Source organism: Candoia aspera, chromosome 1 (assembly GCF_035149785.1).
Source record: "Candoia aspera isolate rCanAsp1 chromosome 1, rCanAsp1.hap2, whole genome shotgun sequence".
Classification (NCBI taxonomy): Eukaryota; Metazoa; Chordata; class Lepidosauria; order Squamata; family Boidae; genus Candoia; species Candoia aspera.
In genome coordinates, this window is record NC_086153.1 from 329,910,709 (window position 1) to 329,937,876 (window position 27,168).

The following is a 27,168-nucleotide window of genomic DNA, read 5'->3' on the forward strand; positions in this document are numbered from 1 at the left end:
CAGGGTTGTTGTTGTGGGGAAAATAGGAGGAAGGAGTATTAGGTATGTTCGCCGCCTTGAGTTACTTATGAAAAATAATAAAGGCAGGATAGATAGAAAATAAATAAATAAAATTTGGAAACCACCAGAAAGCACTTCAGATTTAGCAGTTTCAAAACCATTCAGACGCAGTATCAAGGAATGAATGAATGAATGAATGAATGAATGTGAGAAAATGACATTCCCGGCACCGCCTCCATGCATGACACTCCCCACCTGCTTGGACTGATTGGCACACCCACTGTAGCCTACATCCCCCCACCAAATGTCACGTGCAGCTTTGCCACCAAAACACCGACTATCTCTGCTCTATTTCATGGATCACATTCATAAGGAGTAGAAATGGTCTTTGCTTTGGAATACAACATGCCCCTTCCCTGTTATCTTTTCAGATAGCAGTCAAGATTACGTTTTCCAGCAGACTTTTGGGGTGGAGGGGGAAGTATTATAGAAGCCACTGCAGCCAGGAAGCATTATTCTATTTAGTTTGGAGGCCACGTGATCTCCTTTACTTTTTTGAATGTGTTGCAACCTTTTAATACGTGATGCTATCTGTTTCCTGTTTTACAGTGAGCCACCTAGAATCGTAGGTGATGGCATAGAAGTATATGTAAATAAACATTATGGCTTAATGTGGAGGCCTGATTCACCCCACATGCTTAGTGAATGAATGAATCTCCCCAGTACCTTAAGCCACCCAGGGGCATCCGCAGGATGTTGCTGTTTTCAGCAGAATGACAAAAGCAGCGTTGCAGTATTACATGCAAGGTCTGTCCCATGGGGGGGGGGGGGGTGCAACAGCAAAAGGCAAGTAGAAAAGAGGTGAATCTTATGCCACAACACTGTGACACTGTCTTTTTAACGCCCCCACCCCCAGATACTATTGAAAGATCCACATAATGAAGATAAAGCCTCTTTCAATTCAAATGATTTCATAGACATTTCCAGGTAATGTTCCTTGCAATGGTCAAGTGGTCTGCACCTCCCTACTTCCCTGGAGTATGAGGAGGTGCATCACAGAGTTGCAAGATTCTGTTATTCTAACCAATCTCAGTAAAAGTAGTTTTAGCCTCTTTGTAGTTGATTTCATGGTCTGGTTAGCAGGGCTAACAGACCTCTTCTAACTGTGATTGATACACTTGCTGTTGCCACTTTAGTGCCAGTTAAAGTTTAGAGACAAGCTCCTTCTGAGTCTCAGGCATAAGAACGAGGAAGGTTGTTCTTTGGGGGCTATTTGATGGCTTATTGGAGCACGAGGCTGGTCATGGGGGCTCTATTTGATGCCCTTCCCGGGTACCTTTCTCATGTGATTATTGCATGGACACATCACAGCAACTGTTTAAATCCAAGGATCCCATGGCATTGCCTCCCTCTTGTTCCTAGCTCATTTGTGAAGCTGGTTTAAGGCATCCTTAGCTACACTGATATTAAAACAGTGTTTTTCCTCTTATTCCCACAGTCCACAAGCAGTCTCAGGGAGTAAAACATCTGTTTGGCTTTGCCACCCATTACTAGGAAGGAAAGCAGGTGACTGGCAATAGAGGCAGAAGAGGAATCAGTAGATAGGACCTCAACTTTCATGTCCATATAGTTCTCTGTCAGCTCAAGGAACTGGGCATAGAGCTTCATTTCAGCCATGGGAAAAGGCCCCAAGTCTGAGGGTACATCCCTGTATCTCCCTAACATCACCTTGAAGATGTCTTGCTGAACCATCCTTGAAGGATGAGTTCTCACGATGGAGCCTTTCTCTCATCCCCACCCTCTAGCTGAGGCCACCTAATACCCTGTGTATCTGGTTCAGCATTAAAGTGATGTTTTCCAACTTCTCCAAAAGCAAGCCTTGCCATATGCATGATGTGTGGTGCTTTGGTGGTGACTGTGGGGATGATGAGGCTTGGCTGCTGAAGGTTCACCACATCCCTTCCAGTTGCTGGTGACTTTCTTCCATGGGCATTCTGGTCTGGGCAGCAGGACTGATTAGGCACCAGGCATCTGACCATTGAGCCAAGCAGTATGTAGTTGCTTTATTTATGAGTCTAGGGGTCTCATGCAAGACCACTAGACAGGTGTAAAAAATAAATTTGTCCCAATAGGTAACTCGTAAAGGGGATCATGTAACAACACCCCCACTGACACTCTCAGGGAGAGCAAACCCCACTCCCTTCTAGCACTGAAGGTGTTGCCCAGTTGGGCAACAAAACGCCTGCAAGTAAACAACCAAGCTCAGAGAGCACCAAGGACTCCACAATCTGAAAATTATCCACAAAGTGAGTGAGAGCTTTCAACAAAGCAGGAAGCCCTCCGCCCACTTTGCAGATCAGGTTCCAACAGATGGCTATACCTGTCATTCTGGCCGTTTGTTGAAATTCACCTCCTCCCCCAGCCACGGCTTGCTTCACAGTATCCAAAGGATGTTTTTCCCATGACTAGGAGATCGTCAACCACTGCCCCTGAACTTGCTCTGTCAGAAGAACAGCATTCTCCAGCCACATTACAAAGGCAGGGATAGAGACCAGCTATCAGATTATGCTGACATGTTTTTGTGCTGCCTCACGGAAGGAAAGCCCCCTTAAATTGGATGTCTGGCTGTGCCCTTATTCAGCAAACAGACTCTTCAGGAGTATTAACAGAGCTGATGCCCAGCAGGTGACATATGCTGGTCCTTAGGAAAAAGTTTCTCCACCCACCCAAGTGATCTCTGATGCAGCTTCCCATATCCCAGATCACCAAAAGGATTAGATGGTCATTTGGCAAGAAGAGATCAACTTTGTCTTTCTGAAACTCTTTCTTTCTGAAGACAACATTTCCATTTTGGGGGGTACAATCAATGGGAGGTAGGAATGAAGTTAAAATCAGCAACGTTTGTGAGGTTAAAATATGTAACTCCTGCCAGAGAATGACAAGAGGTACTTTTCCATAGGTTTACGCTTGTAGCACCGAGAAAATCAAGACACTCTTTTCCCCAAAACATCTGGCCCTGATTTTTCTTCTGCTGCCTCCTTGAAAGAGAGGCAGCTGTTCCTTGACTTTACTGCATTCCAGACCTGAACTCCACCTTGCAGCAGGAAGTTTGAACAGATAATGACATGTAGGTTTAAAATATCAAAAGATTTCCTTTGCTTTTCCTTGGGCAGACTGACAAGTCGTCATCTCTCCCTCCAGAAGCTGGGACAAGTTGGGGTGTGGAATTACTTCTTCGAAAAAGTGTAATTTAAGGGAAGCGGAAGACGAGAAAGTTCCTTTGGTCCTGTGCAGGCAGGTGGCAAAGCACCCTGCAATCACAAAAGTAGGCAAAAATCAGAGCTATACAGAGCAAGCAGGATTATCTAAACCAAATAATGCGGACTTGGCAAATCACAGCTCTTAGTTATTGGGTATGTGTGTGTTTAACAAAGATTTTTATGCCACCTGATTTACAGCTCATCTTTGACTAATTTCTGCTCTAATTTTTCAAAGTTCTGGAAGCCAAAAGAAGTTAGATTTCACAAGGGGGATCTACCACAAAAAGGTTGCAGTGCTTCACCTCAGGATCCTAGCAGGTTGTGAATGACTTCAAAGTGTAGCAAGAAGTTTTCTACTCCATTTGCACAACATGCTAAACTAGGCTAAATTAAAGATGGGCAGCTGGTGACCGCTGGGGAAGGAAATGGCAAACCACCCCGCTCTATAGTCTGCCAAGAAAACGTCGTGAAAGCAGCGTCCCCCCAAAGGGTCAGACATGACTCGGTGCTTGCACAGGGGACCTTTCACCTTTCACTTTCAAAGAATATTTTAGTCTAACGTTTTTAGCTGTTTTTATGTTTTCCCTAATTTTGTACATCACCAAGAATCCACTGGAGTTGGGTGGCCAATAAATATAAACAAACGAACACACAATACGGTGCTGATAGCAACTAGGTGCCATATAAGCAAAGCCAGAATGATCCACGGATTGATTTTTCCCCAACCTCCTTCTATCCATTCAGGAGAAGTGGAGAGACAACCAGGAGTGGATCCTGGAAGGAGAGATACTTGCCTTATACAACTTGCAAACCAAATTGAACAGGGACTGTTGTGCTTGACTTTGAAGTTCTTCAGTGTGGACCTGAGAAAAATAAACAAAACAGAGGGAGAAATTTTCACCATGGCAGTAGCCGAGTGAGTCTGGTTGCTCTGCAAGCAGATTTCACAGAGACTGGAATACCAGCACTGTGCAAAATATTTACAGGATTGTTTAAGAGCTGAGTTCAAATGCTCAAAGCGGCCATTCGTAACACGGCCCAAGCTCAAAGGGGTCCTATTTTTGAGCACAAGAGGCGTTTTCAGCCTCACAGCACTTCAGAAATGATCAAAGCAGCATCAGAACGGTTCCAAAACTGTCGCATCAACCTTTTTCGAGCTTGACACACTTTGAACTTGGGGTTTAGAGTGGAGGTTTAGAGCTTTGAATGTTATTCACTTAGTGCAGCAAAGAAAAAAAGAAATGGATCCTTTCTGTTTTAATATTAATCTAGTATTTTCACCTATGTAACCCAAATAACAAGCAAGGAATGCAGAATGCTTTCTGACGCTACAACTAAACACAGTTGACCCTGAGGTAAAAAAATGAGTAAGAAGATAGGAGGCTAAATCTGCTAAGCAAGGGTCACTGGGAATCAGGGCCCTCTTATCACAACCAGCTGAATGTTCAGGCAGGAGCAAACAGAAGACCCAGCTCCCCAGCTCAAAGGGGCAGATTAAAGAAACAGAAAAACCAAACAACAGCCTCAAAGTTTGGATCCAGGTAGGGGGTTATACAGGTAGTCCTCACTTAACGACCACAATTAGGACTGGAATTTCAGTTGCTAAGCAAAGTGGTCATTAAGTGAATCTGGCCCAATTTTACGACCTTTTAATGGCGGTCATTAAGAAAATCAACATGGGCATTAAGTGAACCACGTGGTTGTTAAGTGAATCATGTGGTCCCCATTGATTTTGCTTGCCAGAAGCCAGCTGGGAAGGTTGAAAATGGTGATCACGTGATCATGGGACACTGATGTTCATAAATGTGAACTGGTTGCCAAGCACCCAAATTGTGATCACATGACCATGGGGACACTGTGACAGTCGTAAGTTTGAGGACCAGTCGTAAGTCAGTTTTTCCAGCACCATTATAAGTCCAAACCATCACTAAACAAATGGTTGTTAAGGGAGGACTACCTGTACAATGTACTTAGGTAAAGGTAAAGGTTTCCCTTGACGTAAAGTCCAGTCGTGTCCGACTCTAGGGGGCGGTGCTCATCTCCGTTTCAAAGCCTTGGAGCCGGCGTTGTCCATAGGACACTTCCGGGTCATGTGGCCAGCATGACTCACGGAACGCCGTTACCTTCCCGCCGAAGCGGTACCAATTAATCTACTCACATTTGCATGTTTTCGAACTGCTTGGTGTGCAGGAGCTGGGACGAGCAACGGGAGCTCACCCCGCCGCACGGTTTCGAACCGCCGACCTTCCGATCGGCAGCTCAGCGGTTTAACCCGCAGCGCCACCGTGTCCCTACAATGTACTTAATTATGCATTATTGATCAGTACATTTTCTTTCTGTTTCTATATAATGTTCACTGACCTAAGCTCAGGGCTCCCAGTTTGCTTCAGCTGGAGCCCAGTGATCACTGCTGCATCTCAATAAAAAAATATCAAACTCGGACCTCTACTGCTCTGGTTCTCTTTTTAGTGGAGTAGCTTTTTCCCCACAACAGAAGCCTTTTGCACATCATTCTTTAATAGACCCCACCCCCTGCTAGTCTGATGCACATGGAGAAAGAAACTTAGTATTTTTGGAACTAAGTAGAAAGTAGTTCCTACATTCCCAAATTCCTGTAAGTGGCCCCAGAAAGCAGAAGCCCCAGAAAGCACACTGGTGCAGGTCCAAGTTCCTGATCTATACCAGTATATTGGCAACAAAAGAACCAGGGCTGGAGGGGCAGACCAGAACATTCCCCAGTCCCCTTTTTGGGTCCTCTGAAGTCCTCCAAGACAGAATGACTGTTCAGCAGTAAATCATGGAAACACAGCAGTATAATTTTCTGCTTAAAACAAAAGCTCCCCATTCCCTCTAACAATTCAGCTCTTGCTCCCTCATCTTGGCCATGGCCTTGCTGTCTTCCATGGTTGGGTGGGGAAAACACCAAACAAAAACAGACCCCCTCCCCAGTTAACAAAGCACTGCCTGGCCTGATTATAGGAATGTGCTCCTCCCTGGTTTAAGAGCATCATGACTGGATTCCCCAGATGGTCCCCCATCTAAGCACTAAGCAGGTCCAACCCTGCTTAGCTTTCTAGGCCAGCCAAACTTTAATTTCTTCCAGAACAGCAAGAGGAAACTGCTGACGCTGAATCAGCACTTGAGGGTGGGGAGGGAGGGAATTAGTTCTCTAACCTTTGAGCCCAGTGTTACCTACCCACTTGTGTTTATCTGTTGCTGGTGGGGATGAAGGGGAATTTGTACTGGAGAATATACATTTGGCCTTTTACATTAAGGGCAAGAGTTCTGCAGGAGCAAACCAAGGGTCATCTAGCTCAATGGTATTTCATGCACTGGCACACGGAGCCCCCCAGTCTCTTTCTGTGCCCTTCTGAGTCCCAGATATGGGATTCATTTCCCCCATTTTTCAGGAACAAAAAAAATATCCAAAATGCCTGAAATTTGCCCATCCTTGCTTTCCATTATGGCTAACCAGGTTTCTCTGGGAGCCTGCAAGCAGAGTCAGATAGCAAACACGATTTCCTATTATTTTCTCCCTGGTATTTTTCTGTAGCATATTGTCCCTAAAAATGAACATTCTCTATAGGCATCATTCATTACAAGTTCTGAATTAAGAGAAGGCAGAGGGCACAACATCACACAACACAGATTAATTAAACTTTAAACAGACAAAAGGATATTAGTTTTGTTATGTACTTTTAACTGCATGGAATATCAAAATTCCTTAAAAGAATTAGACATGTTTTGACATTAAGTCCAGTCGTGTCCGACTCTAGGGGGCGGTGCTCATCTCCGTTTCAAAGCCGAAGAGCCGGCGTTTGTCCGTAGACACTTCCATGGTCATGTGGCCAGCATGACTGAACGGAATGCCGTTACCTGCCCACTGAAGCGGTACCTATTGATCTACTCACATTTGCATGTTTTCGAACTGCTAGGCTGGCAGGAGCTGGGACTAGCAACGAGAGCTCACCCCGCCACGCGGATTTGAACCGCCGACCTTCCGATCGGCAGCTCAGCGGTTTAACCCGCAGCGCCACCGCGCCCCACGTTTTAGACATGTTTTAGACATGTTTAATTTATGCAGAAAAACGAGGAGCCATTATTTGTCAAAACTTGAAATTCTAACAATAATTGAGGGGAGGGGGAAGAGCGAGAGATGGTGTAGAGATGCAATCCTATGTCACTTTGGCAGCAATCCTACAGCCTTTGGAGTCCTTGGTGCACCAAGGACTTTGCCTCGACTGGTACCTACGGCCTTTATTTATTTATTTAAAATATTTCTACATCATCATCCCCCCTGCCTCCTTCACAGAATATGGCAGGGAGCCTAAGGGAGCCATCAACCTCTCAACTGCTGTCTTCCTGGTCCCCTCCAACATTTCTACCATCATTTCTTCCTACTTCAGACAATCTATTATGGAAAGGAATTCAGTACAGTTGCACAGTGACTTTTGATCAAGGCCACCGTTAAGTCCTCTGTCTGGAGGGGACTGTTCCATCCAAAACTGTTTGCTCCCATTTTTACTTGCCAAGCGTTGGAAGAGGATGTAGATCTCTCCACGTACATCGAGGTTCAACTGCAACTTCTTTACAAAGCTTGATAATCTGTGGTTTGTAGAAGACTAATACAGGAAGATGTGAGGGGGGGGGACATTACCTCCTGCCCATATTAACACTTACCCCATTGATGAGAATCCATGGCACGTACTCATGAGCGGGCTTCAGAGCCCTGGTGAGTTCAGCATTCTCATGCATTAGCTTGTTACCCAGGTCTCCATTCACACATGCAGTGATATTAGCTAGCGAGATGTCAGGAGCATACAGCTTCAGGCACTGCAAGAGCAGAGGGGGCAATCCTTATGACTTTATCATAGGAACGAGCATTCTTACTGAACCCATTTCTGTGATCCCCAGAGCCTCCACTCACAACCGCTAAAAACTGAAGGCGGACTTGACTGCCCTCGTAAGTCCTTCTGTCAGAACTCGGTGGATTACTTTGGGCTCTCTCAGACCCATCCAGCTTAGAGAAATGGGGGGGTGGGGGTGGAATTAGAGCGGAAGTGTTTTGTGATCTCCTGGAAGAAAGGCAGGATAAAAATCTAACAAATACATTATGTATTATTGGCACATTTCTGCAACGTAGAGTTTATCTTTCAATCCACTGGGCACTTATGGCAGCTAACACCCTACAGGTAGTCCTTGGTTAATGACCACTCGTTCAGCGACTGTTTGAACTTATGATGGTGCTGAACGAGTAGACCTTATGGCTGGTTCTCAAAGTTCCAGCCATCGCGGCATCCCACTGTCACATAATCATGATTTGCGACATTCCCTGCCAGCTTCCCACAGGCAAAGTCAATGGGGAAGCCGGCAGGAAGTCAGACGCTGTGGTCACATGAGGTACTCACTTAACAACCCACAGTGATTCACTTAACAATGGTAACCAGGGACTGCAGGAACTTCCATCACTAAGTGGCACAATCATGAAACATCATGTTTTATGACCACATCGCTTAGCGATGGAAATTCCGGTCCCAATTACCGTTGTTAAGCAAGGACTACCCTGTAAATGAAAATGAAAATGATTATTAGTAGGACTCGAACACCCAGACAAAAGGAAAAGCTTTCTTGAAAGTGGAGTTGGGGATGTAATATAGCTTCCATAACCTGGGAGCTTCGATTGCACCATTGTAGCTGCCATCTTAATTTTTTTGACCATACTGCAGAAAGTAAGGAAGATGATCTTGACAGAAATAAGCAAGGCAATTTGTGTATTTCCTAGGATAAAGGAGATGAAACATTCTTTAAGTCCTGAGAAATGAGATGATACTTGGAAGAGGCTCAGGCAGGCACCTTCCTGATTCTCTGGAGTATAAGAAGGTGGAGGTGGGGTCAGGGAAGCACAACGCAGTGAGATTTGCAAGATTACATTATTATAGACAAGCTCATTAAAAATAGTTCTGGTCTTCCGGTGGAATTGATTTTCTGGCCTGGTCTCCCTAGTGGGGCTCACACATACACTGTGGACACCTTGCTTGCTGGGTGGGGGGGAGTTCAGCTTTTTCAGTTGTATTCAGCTCTTACTTATTTTTATTTCTTTAATTCGATTTATTCTTTATTTATTCTCTTTACAGAATCCAGCACGCACGGCTTCGGTGCTTTTAAACAGGTGATGGGCCTCCTCATGGTTAAAACAAATACCCTGGCAAGTTACAGTCCCCTTGCCAAGTTAAAAAAAAAAAAAAGAGTGCTCAGCCTTAGTTCTACAGTCCCTCCCTCAAGTGTCTCCCCATTATCATTCATCAGATCAGGATTGCAGGAAGAACAGTAACATACCAGTGGCAAGCTGTGGACGACATCTACACTCAGCTCCATGCAGAAGATGAGCAGAAAATCCAGGCCCGGATGCAGGTGGATGAGACAAGTCTGGGAAAGGCAAAACACAAGTGTTAGGGCAGAGTCGTCCATAAGGTATGGTCAAAAGGTCAAGCTGACAGCTGCAACGCACATACAAATTTATGCCTGTCCGTGCAAGAGGCAAAGAAAAGGGGTAGAGCTTCCATTGCACTACCATGGTTGCCATCTTGACCTTTTTGACCACACCTTCAAATACCCCTGCAGTAGGGGCTCAAGACACAGAGAAAGTAGTGCAGATGTGGGAGAGGGATGAGAATGGAGAAAAACCATGCAGAGGAGAATGCCTGTGCCACAGGTTTAGGCTGTTCTAAATCTTATTGTCAAAATTTTAACTAATGTGAATGGATGGAACCAGCATTTAATCAAGCCAACAATTCTGAAGAGGTAGGCACAAGAATCTTCCTTTCTTTCACTTTTTTTGCAGTGTACTTTTTATTTCCTTCCTCTAGTGCCGTGTTTCTCAACCTTGACAATTTTAAGATGTGTGGACTTCAACTCCCAGAATTATGGTGGTTAGGGAATTCTGGGAGTTGGAAGTCCACACATCTGAAAGTTGTCAAGGTGGAGAAACACTGCTTGAGCAAACCAAGTGTAGTCTTAGGGCAAAAATATAGGCCCTTTCCTACATGGTGGGAGTTTTTATAGGTAGAGGTTTAAGATGCAAAACGGGCGCTGAAGCCTGGCAGATACTTAAGGCATCCATTTCACCCTGAAACCTTCTTCTCAAATGACCCTTCTCCTCCCCTACTGTGGGAAGGAGGCCCTTGACACGCCATACACAGCTTCACAGGGCTTGGAGCTAACAAAAGTTGCAAGTTTCTGTTCTAAAGCATGCTGCTGTGTAGCTACAGGAAACTGTTTCCAAGTTGTGACCCACGCAAGGATGATCTGCTTCAAGAGGACATTCCCATACACACCCCCTTCTCATTCTTTCAGTATCCCAGAAGCACAGACCTCTAGCATGTTCCCCATGCATTCCTCTTCACCATGCTGGCATGTAAAGTGCCATTTTGTGGGCTCTTGAGTCTCCTGCAAGATGATAAATGGAGTTGATGAGAAAGCTGGACAAAGAAATCCTCTCCATAACCTTCAGTCACTCTGCTGGGTCCAGGAATATGCTCCTACCTCTGTATTCCCATAGGGGACCAAAGTGACATTCATGATGCTATGCAGCAACAGCCAAGTGGGAAAGAGCACCTCCACCAGAAACTCACGGCAGCCAGGACAGAGGGATTCATAGTAGAGGCTCACAGAGACAGGGTTGGCCTGTGGGGAGCTGGGGATCAACTTGGCACAATGCTTCTCCGCCTGCAAGAAAGCAAAGTCTGCATCAAGACGGAGTCATCATTGTTCGACTATGGTATCTGATATGCCAGCAAGTCAAAAAGCCAGTTGTCTTCCTTGGATAGGGAGGAAGGAAACCCTGCTGTTTCCTTGTGATACATGTTCTACTGGCTCATTTGGAAGAACTCCGAATGGTTGGAGGAAAAAAATCAGCAGCTGGACAACTCAGTCATACTACAGAAAAACTCCCTGCGGTGGCATCCATCAATAATAGTGTTACCTATGGGAAAAACAAATGGTCCATCTGCTTATCCTCTGCAGCCATGGGAATCCAAGAGATGACCTAGCTTTCAAAATGCAAGCAGGTTTGTAAGGGAGAAGGGAATCCAAGCACTTGGGGGGGATCTCTTCACTAGAAGAGTAGGCAAGCTATTTGCTGAGAGCTGCAATTAAGCTGTGGATCTGTCATCATCCCCCTGGAGGTCAGATGGGCCCAAATACTACTGGCCTTCTTTGCAAAGCCTTAAAGATGTGGCTGTGCCACTGGGCATGGGGATCTGGAGGTGCAGCAGAGCCCATACAGTGATTATGCTGAGTGTACTGGATTTTTTTTATACCCTGGCTGTAGATTTTGTTAATTTAATTGTATTGATTTTATACATCTTTTTAAAATATGGTTTGATTGTCACTTTCTAATCGCTTTCAGAAATTGCCTATTAACTATCTTAAAGCTATCAGAGGCCTTCAGAACGACAAGTTTGAAAAGTCATTGGGTGAGTTTTATCTTCAACTCCGAACAAAAGAAAAATTAATTCTAATCTTAAGAACTTAAGGAATTTAAAATAAACAGAAAAAAGCTAAATAAGATTTTGATCTGAGAAAGTTATAAATGGGGTAAGGGTCCAGATAAATTTGGAATATTGATTTTTACTATAAGATTTTGGAATTAACTATAAAAATTAAATAGCTTATTGTGGGAAACAGATTTATTTTGGCTATCCTGGCTACTGTAAGCCATAACAAAGATAAATTATTTTATGATTTTAGAAATTGGACACCAGAGGGGATGAAAGATTCTAAGCAGAAAAAAAAAACAAGCCTGTTCTTGATGTCAGTTAATACTGGGACTTACAAATGACACAAAACATTATAATATCAGAAACATTAAAAAGATGTTTGAAGAATGGAGCCAGAAATTAGTAACTACAATATTAACACGGTCAGCAATGTTGTCTGCTTCTATGGATAGACTATGTCCAAAAGATGTTAAAAAAGGAATGACAGATGTGGAACAAATTTTATCTGACAAAACAAAATAAGTACCAAAAGTGGAACTTCAAATGACAGGCAAAGAGAATTTGGAAAAGTACACTTTACTGGATATACAAAAGAAACTGGCTAAAGTTTTAAAAATTAACAAATGATAAACCAAGAGAATGATCTGAAAAATGTTTTCTTATTGGATCTACAAAAGAGGCTTGTTAAAGCCTTAAAGAAATCTATACAGAATTGAAGAGAAATCAAATCCTATGACAATATTTGATTGAATTAAAGATTAAGACTGTTAAAAGTAAAAGGAATATAAAGATGGTTTATCTGATCAAGGTTAAAATAAAACTTCTTTTTCTGCAAACTTCTGGCAACCCTTTATGGACTTTTTGCTGACACCAGGATTGAAAAGTTGATGTTTTATGGAATTGCTTATAGATAAGGGCTGGGATATGGGATGAAGAGATATCTGCTTGCAATCTTATAGGGGGTAAAGAGTTACTAAACTTGTTTATACTTGTGACAAAGGTTGGATGTCATTTCTTTATATATTTCCTTTTCTTTATTATATTCTTTTTCTTTTCTTTTTCTTTTTTCCTGCCCTTTTTATTTTTTCTATTCTCTTTTCTTTCTCTAAGTTTAGTTTGTATTAGTTTTTACTACTGCAACCAAAATTCTTAATAAAATACAGTTTGATTATTTTTTGTAGTTTTTAAATTGTTGTAAGCTGCCCAGGGTCATGCAGCTGAGATGGGCGGCTACATAAATCGGACTAATAAACAAACGAACAAAGGTTCTGAGACATTTCTTAAGATATGAATTGATGGACAGTGGAATTGTCCTGAAAGTGGTTGGATGTCCTATGCTGTAGAAATGCTATATCTCAGGAGTCCAGCATAGGATGTTTCAGCAAGGGGCTGAACATGGGGATCTTCCAGATTCCTTCCACCTCTAAATTTTTCTATTTTTCACTGACTTCCTAAAGGGAACTAAAAAAAGAGAGAGAGGGAAATAAGTTTTCCAAGCCTTTAAAGCAGGGTTTCTCAACCAGGGTTCTGTGGCACCCCAGGGTTCCATGAGAGGTCACTATGAGTTCCCTGGGAGATCATGATTTATTTAAAAAATTATTTCAAATTTGGGCAACTTCACATTAAAGAGGCAAGTTTCATTCTTTAGTTTTAGTTCAGGAACACTGTTGATGCATATAGACAGGCCTACACATGAAACGAATATAGTAATTTTCTAACTTCTGGCCTCTATTTGAGCCTGAATGTGCAGGGGTTTCCCGAGGCCTGGAAAATATTTCAAGGGTTCCTCCAGGGTCAAAAGGTTGAGAAAGGCTGCCTTAAAGACTGATGAATTTATGATGTCGTCATGCAGCTGATGAAGCAGAACCTGGTCTACAGAAGTTTATGCTGCCCTAAATAGGCTGACTTTAAAACGGCTCAAGATTCTTTCCCCACTACTGGGTAAAAATGCTACCCACCCATCCTTTCATCTCCCTACAATAATACCGTATAAAATTTGTTGCCCTCACTGCCAATCTTGCCTCTATTGCAACGCTGCCAAAAGGGATTGTGATTGGTGAGTATGCCACTTGTTTTAGGCGACTGGATTTCTTCTGTCTTTTGTGGTTCTTCCCTTTCAGCCTGTCACCAATCAGCACGGAGCACGTCCATCACTGAGGCCATTGCAGCACCAATGGGGAAGGTCTGACTTCAGGATCCTGTCTTGTCTTCTGAGCTGGTGTCTCTGCTCCTCTGCTCACACCCTTTTGGGTCATCCCTCCCCCCCAAAATGTAAAACCATGTGAAATTAAGAAACAAGCAGGAAGATATCCAGGCAGAAAGAACCCTCCCAAAGGAGGGAGGCAGATTGTGCTTGGCTGTGCTACCAGCCAGGGCCTGTAGCAGGAGAACTGAAGCTGAATAGCAACAGGAGAACCACCTCACTCCCTTCAGAGGGAAGGGGAGAAGTGATTGAAACTGACAAATGCAGGGACGCTGGCAAACCTGCTGGCAAAAAAATCATTGAGGTCTGCTTTCCTCTTTGCAGGGTATGGTCAAAAAAGTCAAGATAGTGACTGATGAAAGCACCACCCATTTTAAATGGGTGTTGCACAAAAAAGGCAGGCGGAGCTTCAATCCCATCTTGACTTTTTTGACCATACCCTGCGGATACCTTCGCCTTGCCTTTAACTCGGAAGCCTGGAGAGAAGCTGGAGACAAAAAACCAAGGAAGTATGTAGGCGTGTGTGTTAGTGTGTGCTGACAGACATTAAAGGAACTCAGGAAACAGTGCTGATGATAAAGCCAGAACCCACCAATTCTTCTGAAACTTCCTCAAAAGTTGCTTGAGCACCCACTTCCCTTCATCGTTGCACCTACTGCAGCCCCCTATACCTGCCCAAAATATTTGGGGGGCTCTTGACTGAGAAATGGCTGCATCTCAGGAACGGGCAATCTACAGTATCTGCAATCTACCCTTCCAATTCTTTCTCCGGCACTTGCAATGGTTTGTCAGTGATTTCCGTTTCCATCCATGGTTGTAGATTTGGCCTGGTGATGTGACTGGGGTGATGCCAAAAAATTCTGGCCATTTGGGGAACTTGTTGGCTGGGGCTTTAATGGTGCAAACAACATCTCGCACAAGCTAACACATCCACTGTGCAGTGCTGGGGATGGGGGATAAAAAATGTGAAAACTCATACTGCTCCAAATCAGTGGCTTTGATAATGAGGATTGATGGCATAATCTGAGGATGCACTTCCTGGGACCCCAGAAAGGCCAGATGCATCCCACAGGCTACTTCCCTGTTTTAAGCCTTGGAAAGTTTCTTTCAAGAAAAATCCCTTTCCCAACCAGTATGAACTATTACACACACAGCCCAAAATCAGTGTTTCTCAACCGTAGCAACTTGAAGATGTGTGGACTTCAACTCCCAGAATTTCCCAGCCAGCCATGCTTCCTTTACAAAGGAAGGTGGCAATAAAAATAAAAAAGCTCAAGCAGCTCTGATTCACACCCCTCCCCAAGAATCATGCCGGCTTCCTCTTCTTGCATGAGAGAAGTGAAAGCGTGGGGTTCTTCCAGCTGATTCATTTTCCCCCACAGTGGGGCTTTCCATCTGAACTTTTCTCCTCAGAGAATGTCCTGGCTCAAGGGAGGCTGCTCAAAGTCCCTTTTATGCCAGCTGAGCTGCAAAGGTTTTGTTTGCAAGAGGGCTTTTGAACGGGGAGCACAGACTCCCAACCTTCCAACTACAGTAGAAAATATGTTGACAGTAGAGCAGCCTTTCGCAACCTTTCAACCCTGGAGGAACCCTTGAAATATTTTCCAGGCCCCGGGGAACCCCTGCACACTCAGGCTCAAATAGAGGCCAGAAGTTACAAAATTATTATATTCGTTTCATGTGTAGGCCTGTCTATATGCATTAACAGTGTTCTTAATCTAAAAATAAAGGATGAAACTTACCTCTTTAATGTGAAGTTGCCTGAATTTGAAATAATTTTTTAAATAAATTGTGATCTCCCAGGGAACCCCGAGTGACCTCTTGCAGAACCTTGGGGTTCTAAGGAACCCTGGTTGAGAAACCCTGCAGTAGAGGAACAGATAGGGAGAGGGACCCCCATAGACTGTTAACATCCTTAGGCCCAGAATTGGTAAGCATCCTAGCTCAGTTTTAAAACAAAATTTTAAATTTTTTATTGTAAACCTCCCAGAGTCCCCCTTTGGGGGAGATGGGCGGTAGCAAAATTTGAATAATAAATAAATAAATTCCTTTCAATGATTACTTGAAAAGCTATTCCATTACAAAAAAAATGCCATTAGTTCGAATTTAAAAATAAATTTGGAGGAAGGGGGAAGATCCTTGTGTGCTTAGCCAAATTGTGCTCAGCCATAGTTTGTTCAGCCATTAGTTGAGTCTGTGCGGAACACTTAAACCCTAAATCTTGATTTACAAACCAAATGGAAGGATGTGCACAGCACAAGAAGCCATCATTTGTACCTGCCCTTTTTTAACTGCAGATGTCCATTGGGGGGGGCACTTTGTGGCATGATCACAGGCATAGATAGTATACCTGGAAAATATTAAAATAAAGATGTGGTTTGTTTATGGAATAGCTGTAGAACTTATTTTAATGTGCATTAAGACCGCATCTATGTTTGACAATTGGTAGAATGCCATTACTGTTCCCTATTCAAAGAAAAAGGTAGCAAAAATAAATGCCAAATGGTAGCAGGATTATTTTGTTAAGAATTCCTATGAAAATGCTTTACAGAATTTTGACTGAAAGCTTATGAGAAATGAAAATTTGGGAAGTGCAGCAAATTTGTACCATGCAGGGGTTGTGCAGGTCAGTTTTTCACTCTTCAGCAAGTCACTGAGAAATTTATATGAGAAAGAAAACTTATTATATGGTTGTTGATTTAGAGAAAAGGTACGATAACGTGAATAAGCTTGAATTAAATCACTTCTGAAATCTTGCCAAAAAATTTGCAGGGACTACCTTGAAAGCACAGACACACATGGAATGTTCTGCATGGCAAATATGGAGCTGAAGGTTGGTTGCTGAATGCAATAACAGCAGTTTATGACGGAAGTAAAGTGTATGTATTAGTATATGGACATGGTGGAAGGAAGGATAATTTTTAAGGATGGAATTGAATGGAGCAGTAAACAATTGATGTACGTCAGATTTAGCAGTATTTTCTTCCCTTTTTTTAAATGCCTTTGACTTACTATTGCTCACTCCTTTCCTGCACTTTGCATCAGAATATAATTTCAATCACAGGCAGTCAACAGGGCCACACATCTGGAGGATAAGTTCTTGACAGCTATCTTACCCCAATTGTAGGAGTTGGCCATAATTTTTTTTAAAAAATTCTTCCTGTCAGACAAGGTAAAATCTTTGACTAAGTTTCTTAAGCCCTTGCTGGAGTAAGTATCACTCATTATCCAAAGAGAAGGGCAGATCCACAGTTGAACAATAAGCTGCAAGTCATTCTTTTCTTCTTGCTGCTCCTCCATTAATATCAGGGAACCTGAATTTCTAATTTTGGCCAGCTAAGCACTGGAGACAGCCAGTTTGGTGTAGTGGTTAAGGAATCAGGCTATAAACCAGGAGACCGTGAGTTCTGGTCCCTCCTTAGCCACGAAGCCAGCTGGGCGACTTTGGGCCAGTCACTCTCTCTCAGCACTGGGAAGGAGGCAATGGCAAACCACTTCGGAAAAACCTTGCCAGGAAAACTGCAGGGACTTGTCCAGGCAGGCTCCAAGAATTGGACACGACTGAAAATCGGGGAGGGAGGGGAGGGAGTAGGCAAAAATTCCTGAAACCTGTGCATGAGGAAAATGGAGTGGAAACTGGAGTGCAGACCAGGAAATAAAAGGCAGTATACAGTACATATTGAAGAAGGCCTCCCAGAATCCAACCTGAGTAGCCTGGAAGCCAGCATCCTCTCTAAGCTTCTTTCATTCCCTTTTAAAGCCACTGACCACCATCACACACTAGTCAAATATATACCAAGTGAGGTTTATTCATAGGCCTAGTAACACAAAAATCAGTCCTGGATCATGGCCTTATCCTCCCTTTTTCAGGGGTCTGGACTTCAGACCTCTCATTGTGAAAGTCCCATCACTTCTTCCATCTGATCCACCTCTGCAGGAAACTCGAGAGCGAAGGAAAAACACAGTAACTGCCTGGTGATTCTTCACGGAAGGCGTGAGTAGTTCTCTGGAAACACTGAGGCAAAGGAGTCCTTTGCTTAGACTTGCAGCATGCATGCATGCATGCATTTATGACATTTCCAAAGATAAAAAGATTATAAGCACACCTTGCAAACAGACCAACCTTTAGGGTACCTGGGTCTCCCTGCAACTTTTCTCCTGGAACATAAAACGTCCCACGTCTTCCGTGGGGAACCTTCTCTGCCTTCTTGACCGTTTGAGCTGCTTGTCTTCTTTCCGTTCTTTCTCAACCTTGGCCACTTTCAGATGTGTGGACTTCAACTCCCAGAATTCCGCAGCCAGCTTTGCTCTGAGCTTACGTTTAGAATGGACTTTGAATTGACTTGTACTATCTGACCATGTAGAGAGCCGGCGCGGCGAAACGGTTAAGGTGCTGGCCTAGGCGGGGGAGATCTGGGTTCTAGTCCTCCCTTGGACACCCAAATGCCAGCTGGGTGACCTGGGGCCACGCGCTTCCTCTCACCCCCAAAATCAGCGTCAAGCCGGCTGAAAAACAAAGCCCTAACCCGGTGCCTCTCAACCTTGGCAACTTTTAAGACTTAATTCTGGGAGTTGCAGTCCACGCGTCTTCAAGTTGCTAAGGCTGAGCAACACTGCCCTAACCCTCATCCTGTTGAGAGCTTTCGCTTGCGGTGAACTAAGCGTACGAAGTGCAAAAACAAGCGGGCCCTGCAACGAAGCGGCACAGGAGCCAAGAGGAACAAACTCTCAGTGCGAGGCGGAGTCAAGCTCTCCGGACCAAGCGGCAGGGCATCCCATACATTCCGTCTCTTCCGAGATCGTGCAGGGCCGTGAGGCCGGGAGAGAAAAAGCAACGCTCAGCCAAGCAGGCTGCGCCACGGACTTCTGCAACATGAGGTTGCAAAGCACCCAGTTTAGACGGCCCCATGCCTCCTGAAATGGGTTGTTGGCATGTAGCCCAGCCGCCCTCTCGCTTACCTGGCAAGCTTGGGCGATCTCTCTGGAGGTGCACCAAAGTGGCGGCGGGTACCCGCACGTCGGGCTGCTGCCTTCCCCACAGCTCGCCCAGAGGCTGCCCGCGACGAGCAGTAGAAGGAAAGCACCCATGGCGAAGCGCTGCCAAAGCTTGGGCGCCAAGCGCGGCTCGGCGGGCCTTTAAACTTCCTCCGCCCCCCGCCCGCCCGTTCTTGGTGACTCAGCTGGCCTTGGCCGGCGCCTGGGCGGATACGGCTCCTGCGCGCCTTTCCTACTCGGTTTGAATTCTTCCTGGTTTCTTGCAAGGTTGGGAGTTGGTGCTGCACGGACTTCAGGCGCATGATAGCATTTGAGCAACACGGAAAAAATGCAGATATGACCAGCAATTGATTACAGACAAGCAACACGTTGCAGATTAGCAAAGGCGCTGAAATAGCGCCAATATCTGTTTCTTTTAATCTCCAGAGTAGGTCTGGTGAGATGACCGTTGCTCCTTTCCCTACATTAAATCCGCGTGGGCAAAATCCAATTCTGGACTACCAAGAGACTGGATGTTAAGGGAAGAGAGCTGGTATGTCTCCTGCTTCCTAGTCGGCACCAAAAGCTGGAGGATGACTTGAGTTTTGTTTTGTAACCCCAGTTGAGTATATCAAAAGTCTTGAATAAGTGTATTTTTGGAAGCTTCTTTTGTCTTTTCTAGTAAACGGGATTTCCAGATTTTAAAAACGAAAAGCTGTATTTTTGGTAATGAGTAGGAGACTTCCTTTCATTTCTCTCTGGCCCCATCCTTCTGCAGATTTAAAAATGCGCCTTGTTCATGCATCCAACGCAGTCTTTCATTTTCTGGGCCTTTAGAACAGCCATTTGTAATGCTCACGGGGCTCCCGGCCAGGGTTTAGCCTTGCTGCTTCCAAATCCAGGGCAGTTGTCTTTGGACTCCGAATGTGGGTTTGAGGAAGGAGCTGGAGTATAGAGCAATCATGTAAGGGGGCATCTTGCATGCCTGCAGACTGAATTCTCTTGAGTGATTTAGTAAACATAATTTGGTTTAATTCATTTAGCGAACAATCCTCTGATTGTTGCTGGAGCCAAAACAACACTGGCAACAAGGAGGCTGAAGGACTGAGTTTTTGGCAGGGGCTAAACTGCATTTTCAAGTGTGTGTGCATGTGTCTATATCTATCTATTATCTTTCAATCAATCAATCATCTGTCTCAAACATCTCTATATCTATCGATAGTTGGAAGGTTTCAAACAAACACACCCCCCTTCTATATTTTTCCTTGGCAAACTGCCATTTTCTCCCCCCAGAACTCTGTCTTCCTGCAATATTGCCTTCCCCTTGAGCAAGGTAAAAGGTTAAAAGTCACAAAATAGACTGGGTTCCAAAAGGGGATGCCAGAGATTAAAATGTACAGTAAAAGGAAGCCCAACTATTTAAACAAAGGATTCCCTTCCTATTTAACCAGAAATCCTGGAAAACAAAAGACCACTCATTCACAGAATTTAGCAGAGCCCATTCAGGTGAACAGCCAAACAGATCTCCGTAATCCAATCACAAAAGATTCCTTCCAAGGTGAACAGTCCAGGCTAGTAGACAAAGCCACAGCCCCGCAGGGAACCTGGACTGTCAGAACAGGAAACACCAACAGCAGGGGGGCCTGGCCACAGGGCGCCTCCTCTCTGAACTCTGGCAAACTGCACTTTTCTCCAATTCCTGGGGGGACACCTTGGCATAGCAACAGCCGAGCTCTCCTATATAAAGAGCTTGTGGGGGAAATACCAGTGTGGCCACCTTCCAACCAGCATACTCGGTACATGCTCTTGGACAATAAACCTATAACCTCTGTTCCAGCAATTGCCTATGCCTCTTCATTCCTGGCTTGGAAACGGACCCTGGTAAGATTTCCTTCCAACACTATTATCTATCATCTATCTATCATCTATCTCTATCTACTTATCTGTCTATCATCTCCCTGAAGAGAAAGGTCTGCACACCCCCTCACTGCTTAGCTTAAAGGTCCTGTTCTGACTGCAGTGTGCAGGTATTATATATAACATGTCTACTTTTCCTGAATTTGCAATTCAAAACTTGTTTTCTACTGCTGGAGCATGTTAGGAAGGATGGGTAGAAAAGCTAGAAAATATAGGGTAGAAAAGATGGAGAAGACAAATCTACAAAGAAACAAATCATGTTTCTTCCTTTTGCAGAAGAGAAGGGGCATTATGTCATCAACTTTGCCCAGTCCAGAAGACAGCCTTGATGCCAACCAAGCAACAACAGCTCTGATCAATATTTCCAGTGGTTTTAGGACATTGAGTTTGAGCAACACGTGTTTTCTCAGCAGAGCAAGGAGAACATGAATGCATTTTGTTTCTGGTGGTTTAGTACCATTTGGCGTCCTCGTGCAAGTTTTCCAACACAGAGCAGGAAGTAAGGAGAAAGATCATTCAAGGTTGCCTATTTGCCAAATTAAGAAGGCACCTTTTCAGGAATGTGCTTTAGTCACAATCCAAGATGTTGCAAGAACAGATGTGGCAGATATGCAAGCTCAGGTGAGGAACCAATGGATCGCTGTGCAAGTTCCTCAACAATTTGCACTCCATCTTTTCCTCATGTCAGTGCCAGGGATGCTTCCCATTAGCATTATCATTTTCAGAGAGTAGGCCATTCCTCTAGGTTTAGACCATATGAACACCCCAAATCATCAAGCCCAAGCAGCCCCAGAAGGATTGTGACTGGTTTTGATAACACTTACTTATCTTATTTATCAAATTTTGTCACTGCCCATCTCCCCCAAAGGAGGGATGCTTTCGTAGTATTTTCTATGCAATGTTTAGCCATGCCAGAAGGCCACGGGGTCATGTGGTATAATTGATATGGGAGCAACTCTAACTATTAATGACTCAACAAACATGACACTGTGCTTCACAAGTCAGCATGAGTATGGATAAGACAAAGATAGTTGTGTTTCAACTCCTTCCCAAGTTGTGTTGTGTTCCCCCCACTCCTGTGTCTCCGGAGCTCCTGGATTGTCCCAATTTCCTCTGCCTACAATAACTGATGATCAACTGACATTGTAACCATTTACTGATCTCACAGCAAGGGTTGTACATTCTTGTTGGATGAGCATCTGTATGATCCAGTGGATTTTCAGAGAGACTGCAGCTTTTTTGGTAGGTGGTTTGGCTGTTGCACGTTTAGAGTATCACAAATGTCTGGCTGGTATTCACAGTTCTTCTCTCCATCCCTTTGTCCTACTCTGGAGCAGTACCATTTGAGGTGTCCTGGACCTGCCACCCTATTCCCTGGCTCCCTCTTCATGCCAGGGCTGGTGCTTGTGTTTAGAGACTTCTGGTCATTCCTCCCACCCCAAAGGACCTGTACTTTGCCTCTGCAATTTCCCTACATTCTCCTGGGCAGGGTCCTCTTTGTGCTCACCATCTCCTGCTGTGAAACTAGGCTGAAGCTGCCATAACCTAAAGATTAAGCAGAGAGGACAGAAAGTCAGGAATCTTGTCTAAAAGATCCCTTCAGGGAGGTAGATAATGATGGAGTTTTAAAAGGTTAATAAAAGAACTCCAAGCAGCTAACAGCAATCTTGCAGAGTAGAAATGGCCAAAAAAAAAGGAACTTGCACATTAAGCTTAATTATGCTCAGAAATAAATTCAGTCTTAACACTGTAGTTAGATGAAGAAAAAAATAGAAATAGCTTACTTTTATTCAGTAGATCTGGATACAGGTATGTTCATAGTAGAAAGTATTTAACCATCACTGGTTCTTGGTAGCAGAGGATGGTTGGGGGAGGGCTGCATTCCTGCAACACCTCCTGCTTGCATGTCTGCCCACGAGGTAATGGGGACTGTTAATCCCCAAGCCCAAGAAGAACGAGGAAGTGGAAATCAGGTGAGCCATGTGACATCCCACAGGCACAGTAGAGATGCGTTTGCTAGAGAGACTCCCTTATGCTTATGAGACAATGCTGAGTTGACCCCTGATAATTCCAACAGGTAAGAAGGAAGCAAGTTGATAAGGAAACAAAGGAAAAATGTCACCTGAACCAGACAAAGGAAGTTGGGCCTGAGCACATGGAAACACCCTCCCCAATCCCATCAACAGCTATCAGACTTGTAAATTAACAAGGCCAGAGTAGCTGCCTGTCTTGTGAATCAACAAAGCAAGGACGTTTTGGGATAAAGGGGGTCCCAAAGCCCGCCCACCCCTTGAGCCGTCTTTGGATCCAGACTTGGCAGCTTCTGTCCCTCTAGCTAGTGCCTGGCAGACTAGTTGAGAAGGACATGGGTAAGTGTGGATGAGTGTGTGTGAGCTTGTGAGAAAGAGCAAATGTACCTTGCAACCAGTAAAGTTTTGCTGTTACTTTAAATTCACTGGGTCTCTGTATATTCCAAAGAACCTGTTGTGCCTCAGTGTTCAGTTGGAAGTGATTTGTGTGTGTGTCCCTAATTATATCCCAGCTGTTGACCAGGGCTATGTGTCTTAATAACCAAAGTGGTTGTTATTAATTACTTTTATTTATTTATAATTATGTGCCATCAAGTTGGTGTCAGCTGTTAATGACCACATAGATAGATTTTCTCCATGAATTATACATTATAATAAATCCAATGAATCTAAGAACATAAACTGATGCTGCATCGTCAAACATGTGAATGTGAACAGTTTTCCCAGTTTGCTAAGTACACTGATTACTCCATTCTGCCTGAGGTTAATGGGGAAGTTGAGAAATTCATGCGCATGTTCAAGAAAACTGCTGATAGCCAAAGCTACCAGATCCAGCATTCAGCAAAAGTTCTATAGGTTTCTGTGCAACTAAACAGCTACAGCCCATATATCTCTACTGAAATTGCCCCAGCTACCATTTTCTTTAGTCAAATTTTGCGAATGAAAATTCCTCATGTTGAAGGGTAGTGGTGGTGGTGGTGATGCCCTGACCTGTTGTCTCAATCTGATGCACAACATGCAGCTGCCGAAAACATAAGGCAGTGCAGACTGAGCGTGGCATATCACAGTGCCAAACCTCAACATTGGGGATGATGTAAAAAAAATAGTAAAGAAAACACATGTTATCGTAGCATGTTATCAACCCCATACAACACTGCCCTGTATAAGATCACCAGCATCAAAGACACCAGTCACAGCAAAATGGGACAACCATTTTCTCTCCAAATGGAACAATTCCTTGGATTTTTACCTAGAAAGGCACATCCATGCATCCCATCAGTTACTTGTGGATACCTAGAGATCTCCCACACATGGAAGAAACAGAAGACATTCCTATGAGTGTGTTTCACTACACCTCCTTAAAGCCAGGTTCACCACAATTCTACTTGTACCTAAGGCCAGATCCTACCATGTGACCAGTATACCTACTACTGAGGTTGAAAGTGCAAATCCAGAAATTACTGCAATTCCAGGACTATGTATTGTCGCTTTATTCCTGCAACATTTACTGTTTATTGTTAATGGTATATGATGTTTGATAGTTAATAGTTCTTGTCTGTGGAAAACAAAGGAGGGATGTTAGGTTCTGGACTCTCAGGATCTAGATCAGGTTTTAATTCTTGCCAGTTCCAAGGCGGTTGTGTTTGGACTCCAGAAGGACAAGCTACAGCCTCTTGCAGAGTGTCTTAATAAACATGGTAGGGTTTATTATTGGCATTGGCTAACCAAACCTCTGATCATTGCTGAAGTGAAAATACCACACCAACCCTGAAATCTGGAACTGAATATAGACTCTGAATCACTCAACCACCCACAGATTTTTTTTAAAAAAAGGCACACTGCTCCCAACCATTCTGTCATGAAGTTGGACATTTGACAATAAGAAAAATGTGAACTTCAACATATAACCAGAACAATGGCAATGTATTTTTAAAAATTAATTCCACATTAAGTTCACCCATAAGTTGTTACCTACCCCAAACTTAGTGTAATATGGAAACTAGCTTAGCAAAGGAAAAAATATATATTCTAGCTGTGTAAGGTAAGGTAAGAAAGGGAGGTTTCCTCGTGGATTCCATACTGTTTTCATGGAAACATACCCACCTAAGCGATTTGCCACTGATTTCTTCCCAGTCTAGTCTACAGTGGTTCAACTATGGCAGCCTTTCACAACCTTTTGACCCTGGAGGAGCCCTTGAAAATTTTTTCAGGCCTCAGGGAACCCCTGCACATTCAGGCTCAAATGTAGGCCGCAAGTTACAAAATTACGATATTTGTTTCACGGGTAGGCCTGTATATAGGCATTAACCGTGTTCTTAAACTAAAAGAATGAAACTTACCTCTTTAATGTGAAGATGCCCGGATTTGAAATAATTTTTAAAATAAATTGTGATCTCCCAGGGAACCCCTAGTGACCTCTCGTGGAACCCCAGGGTGCCATAGAACCCTGGTTGAGAAACCCTGAACTAGGGTATAAAGAACCCATGCATAGAGAAGGGAGCAGATGGACCAGATTATTCCCCTCTTCCTCCTTTAGCCTGCATTGCACTGTTGCGTGTTCCCAGGATCTCCCACTCTCACTTTTTTTTATGATTCCAAGATGGCACCACTGACAAAATATCAAAATTCAGCAATCCGAGAGGAGTTGACAGAAGCACCGTGCGAAAGAGTCGTTTTACAGTACATCTGAGCTAGGCTTGATGCCCCAGTTTTATTGGTTTAAAATGAATGGCAAAGCTATTCCCTAATCCCCTCCAGTGAAGCACCACCTCTTTCAAACCCCCTCCCCAACCCAGTGTAGCCCCAGCTAGAGATGCACTAGGGCAGATCTGAAAGGTATAAGGTTAAGCAGGGATGTATTAAAGGCACAGCAACAGAGAGCGTCTGTAGGGCCCGCTTCCTCTTGATCTTGCTGCTTCTGCCAAGCCAAGCCATGCCACTTTGGGGGTTTATCTGGTGGAGAGACGGCTGTTCTATTGGAGAAGCCTGGGCTGGGCCTCAGGAAGAAATGCCAGCATTACCTGTCACCATATGAGCATCATCAGGATCCATGCAGTCCTTCTTAGGCAAGGCTTCTCCAAGGCTGTGCTTCAAAGCAAAAGAGATCAACGTCCTCTTCCACTTTCCATTTTGGAGTAAAATGCCTTCCAGACAGACTGACATTCAGAAAACTGGGACCTAGGACTACAGAATCATAGTGTTGGAAATGAACATTAAGGTGAGCCAGACCGGTGCTGGCTGGGGAGTTCTGGGAGTTGAAGTCCACACATCTTAAAGTTGCCGAGGTTAAGAAACACTGATCTAGGGGGTGTTTTGGGGCCCACAGAAATCTGGCGTTTGGACTGCCTAACACCAGCATGATTGTCACCAAATAGCAGAAGCAGGATGAAACAGAGGCCTAGCAAGAACACTGCAAAAACTGCAACCACAGCTACACAGGGAATGGCCGAAAAGATATGAAAATAAGAAGTAAATCAGTAGCTAAACTTACGACTGTGTGGTAGTGAGAGGAATTATTTTGAAGGGAGGGCTCCAGAAGCAAATAATTAGAGCCAAAGAGTGCTATGAGGTCAGTGGCCAAAGAACAGGACAAAAGGGCAAATTCCCCAAATGGCAGGTTTCGGGGCAAAGCCAAATTGCTACCTACGCATGAACTGTCTCTCCCCTCCCCGCAGCCCTGTTCAGGGTACATTGATGGAAGTTAAGAAACTCAGAGCATAACCACCTCTACAGGAAGGTTTCACAACTCACCAGAGCTGAGATCAGGAGCCTCAAGCTTGTAACCTACATGTACCCTTCCAAGTAATTTTCTGCAGATGGTAGGATGTTGCCCAGCAAGGCTGGCCGAGCACCACAGAGATGCCCAGTTTGGGCCACAGAAGCATTCCAGGAAGAGGAACAGCTTGGAAATAGCAGCCTAGCAGCTTGCTTCAGGCCAACCTAACAGGGCTCCTGGCAATAACAGAGACTGATTGGCTGACCCATGCCACCACCCTCCAGGAACCTGTGTCTCTGGAGGCCAGTGGCGGGCACTGTTTCTCAGGTGGCACTGGGATCTTCAGGCAGTGAGAGTGGGGAGCCAAGGCAAAGCAAGACTTGGCCAGGAAAAAGGGGCCAGGAAGCCAGGGCTGCGCAAGCAAAGGGGGAACAAGATGGCCAAGGGAGGAGGGGTCTGGGTGCCTGGCAAGAGGGGCCCCTCTGCCAGCCTAGGAGGTGGGAGAACTTTCTGTTAGGCAGATGGACTGTGCCAGGCATGGAAAAAGAAAAAGAAGATCAGGGTTCAGGTA

General features: G+C 44.3%; 1 protein-coding gene across 1 annotated transcript; it reads right to left on the reverse strand.

The window, feature by feature from the left end:
- Positions 1-2,805: 2,805 nt before the first annotated feature.
- Positions 2,806-19,100, reverse strand: IFI30 (IFI30 lysosomal thiol reductase). The gene is made up of 7 exons (XM_063290645.1): positions 18,921-19,100; positions 10,803-10,985; positions 10,632-10,706; positions 9,597-9,686; positions 7,941-8,093; positions 4,055-4,123; positions 2,806-3,311 (listed from the first exon to the last, which is right to left on the reverse strand). Exons 1-7 carry the CDS (start codon positions 19,047-19,049, stop codon positions 3,228-3,230), a joined length of 783 nt encoding a protein of 260 aa, XP_063146715.1. The 5' UTR covers positions 19,050-19,100; the 3' UTR covers positions 2,806-3,227.
- Between the last annotated feature and the right edge of the window lie 8,068 nt (positions 19,101-27,168).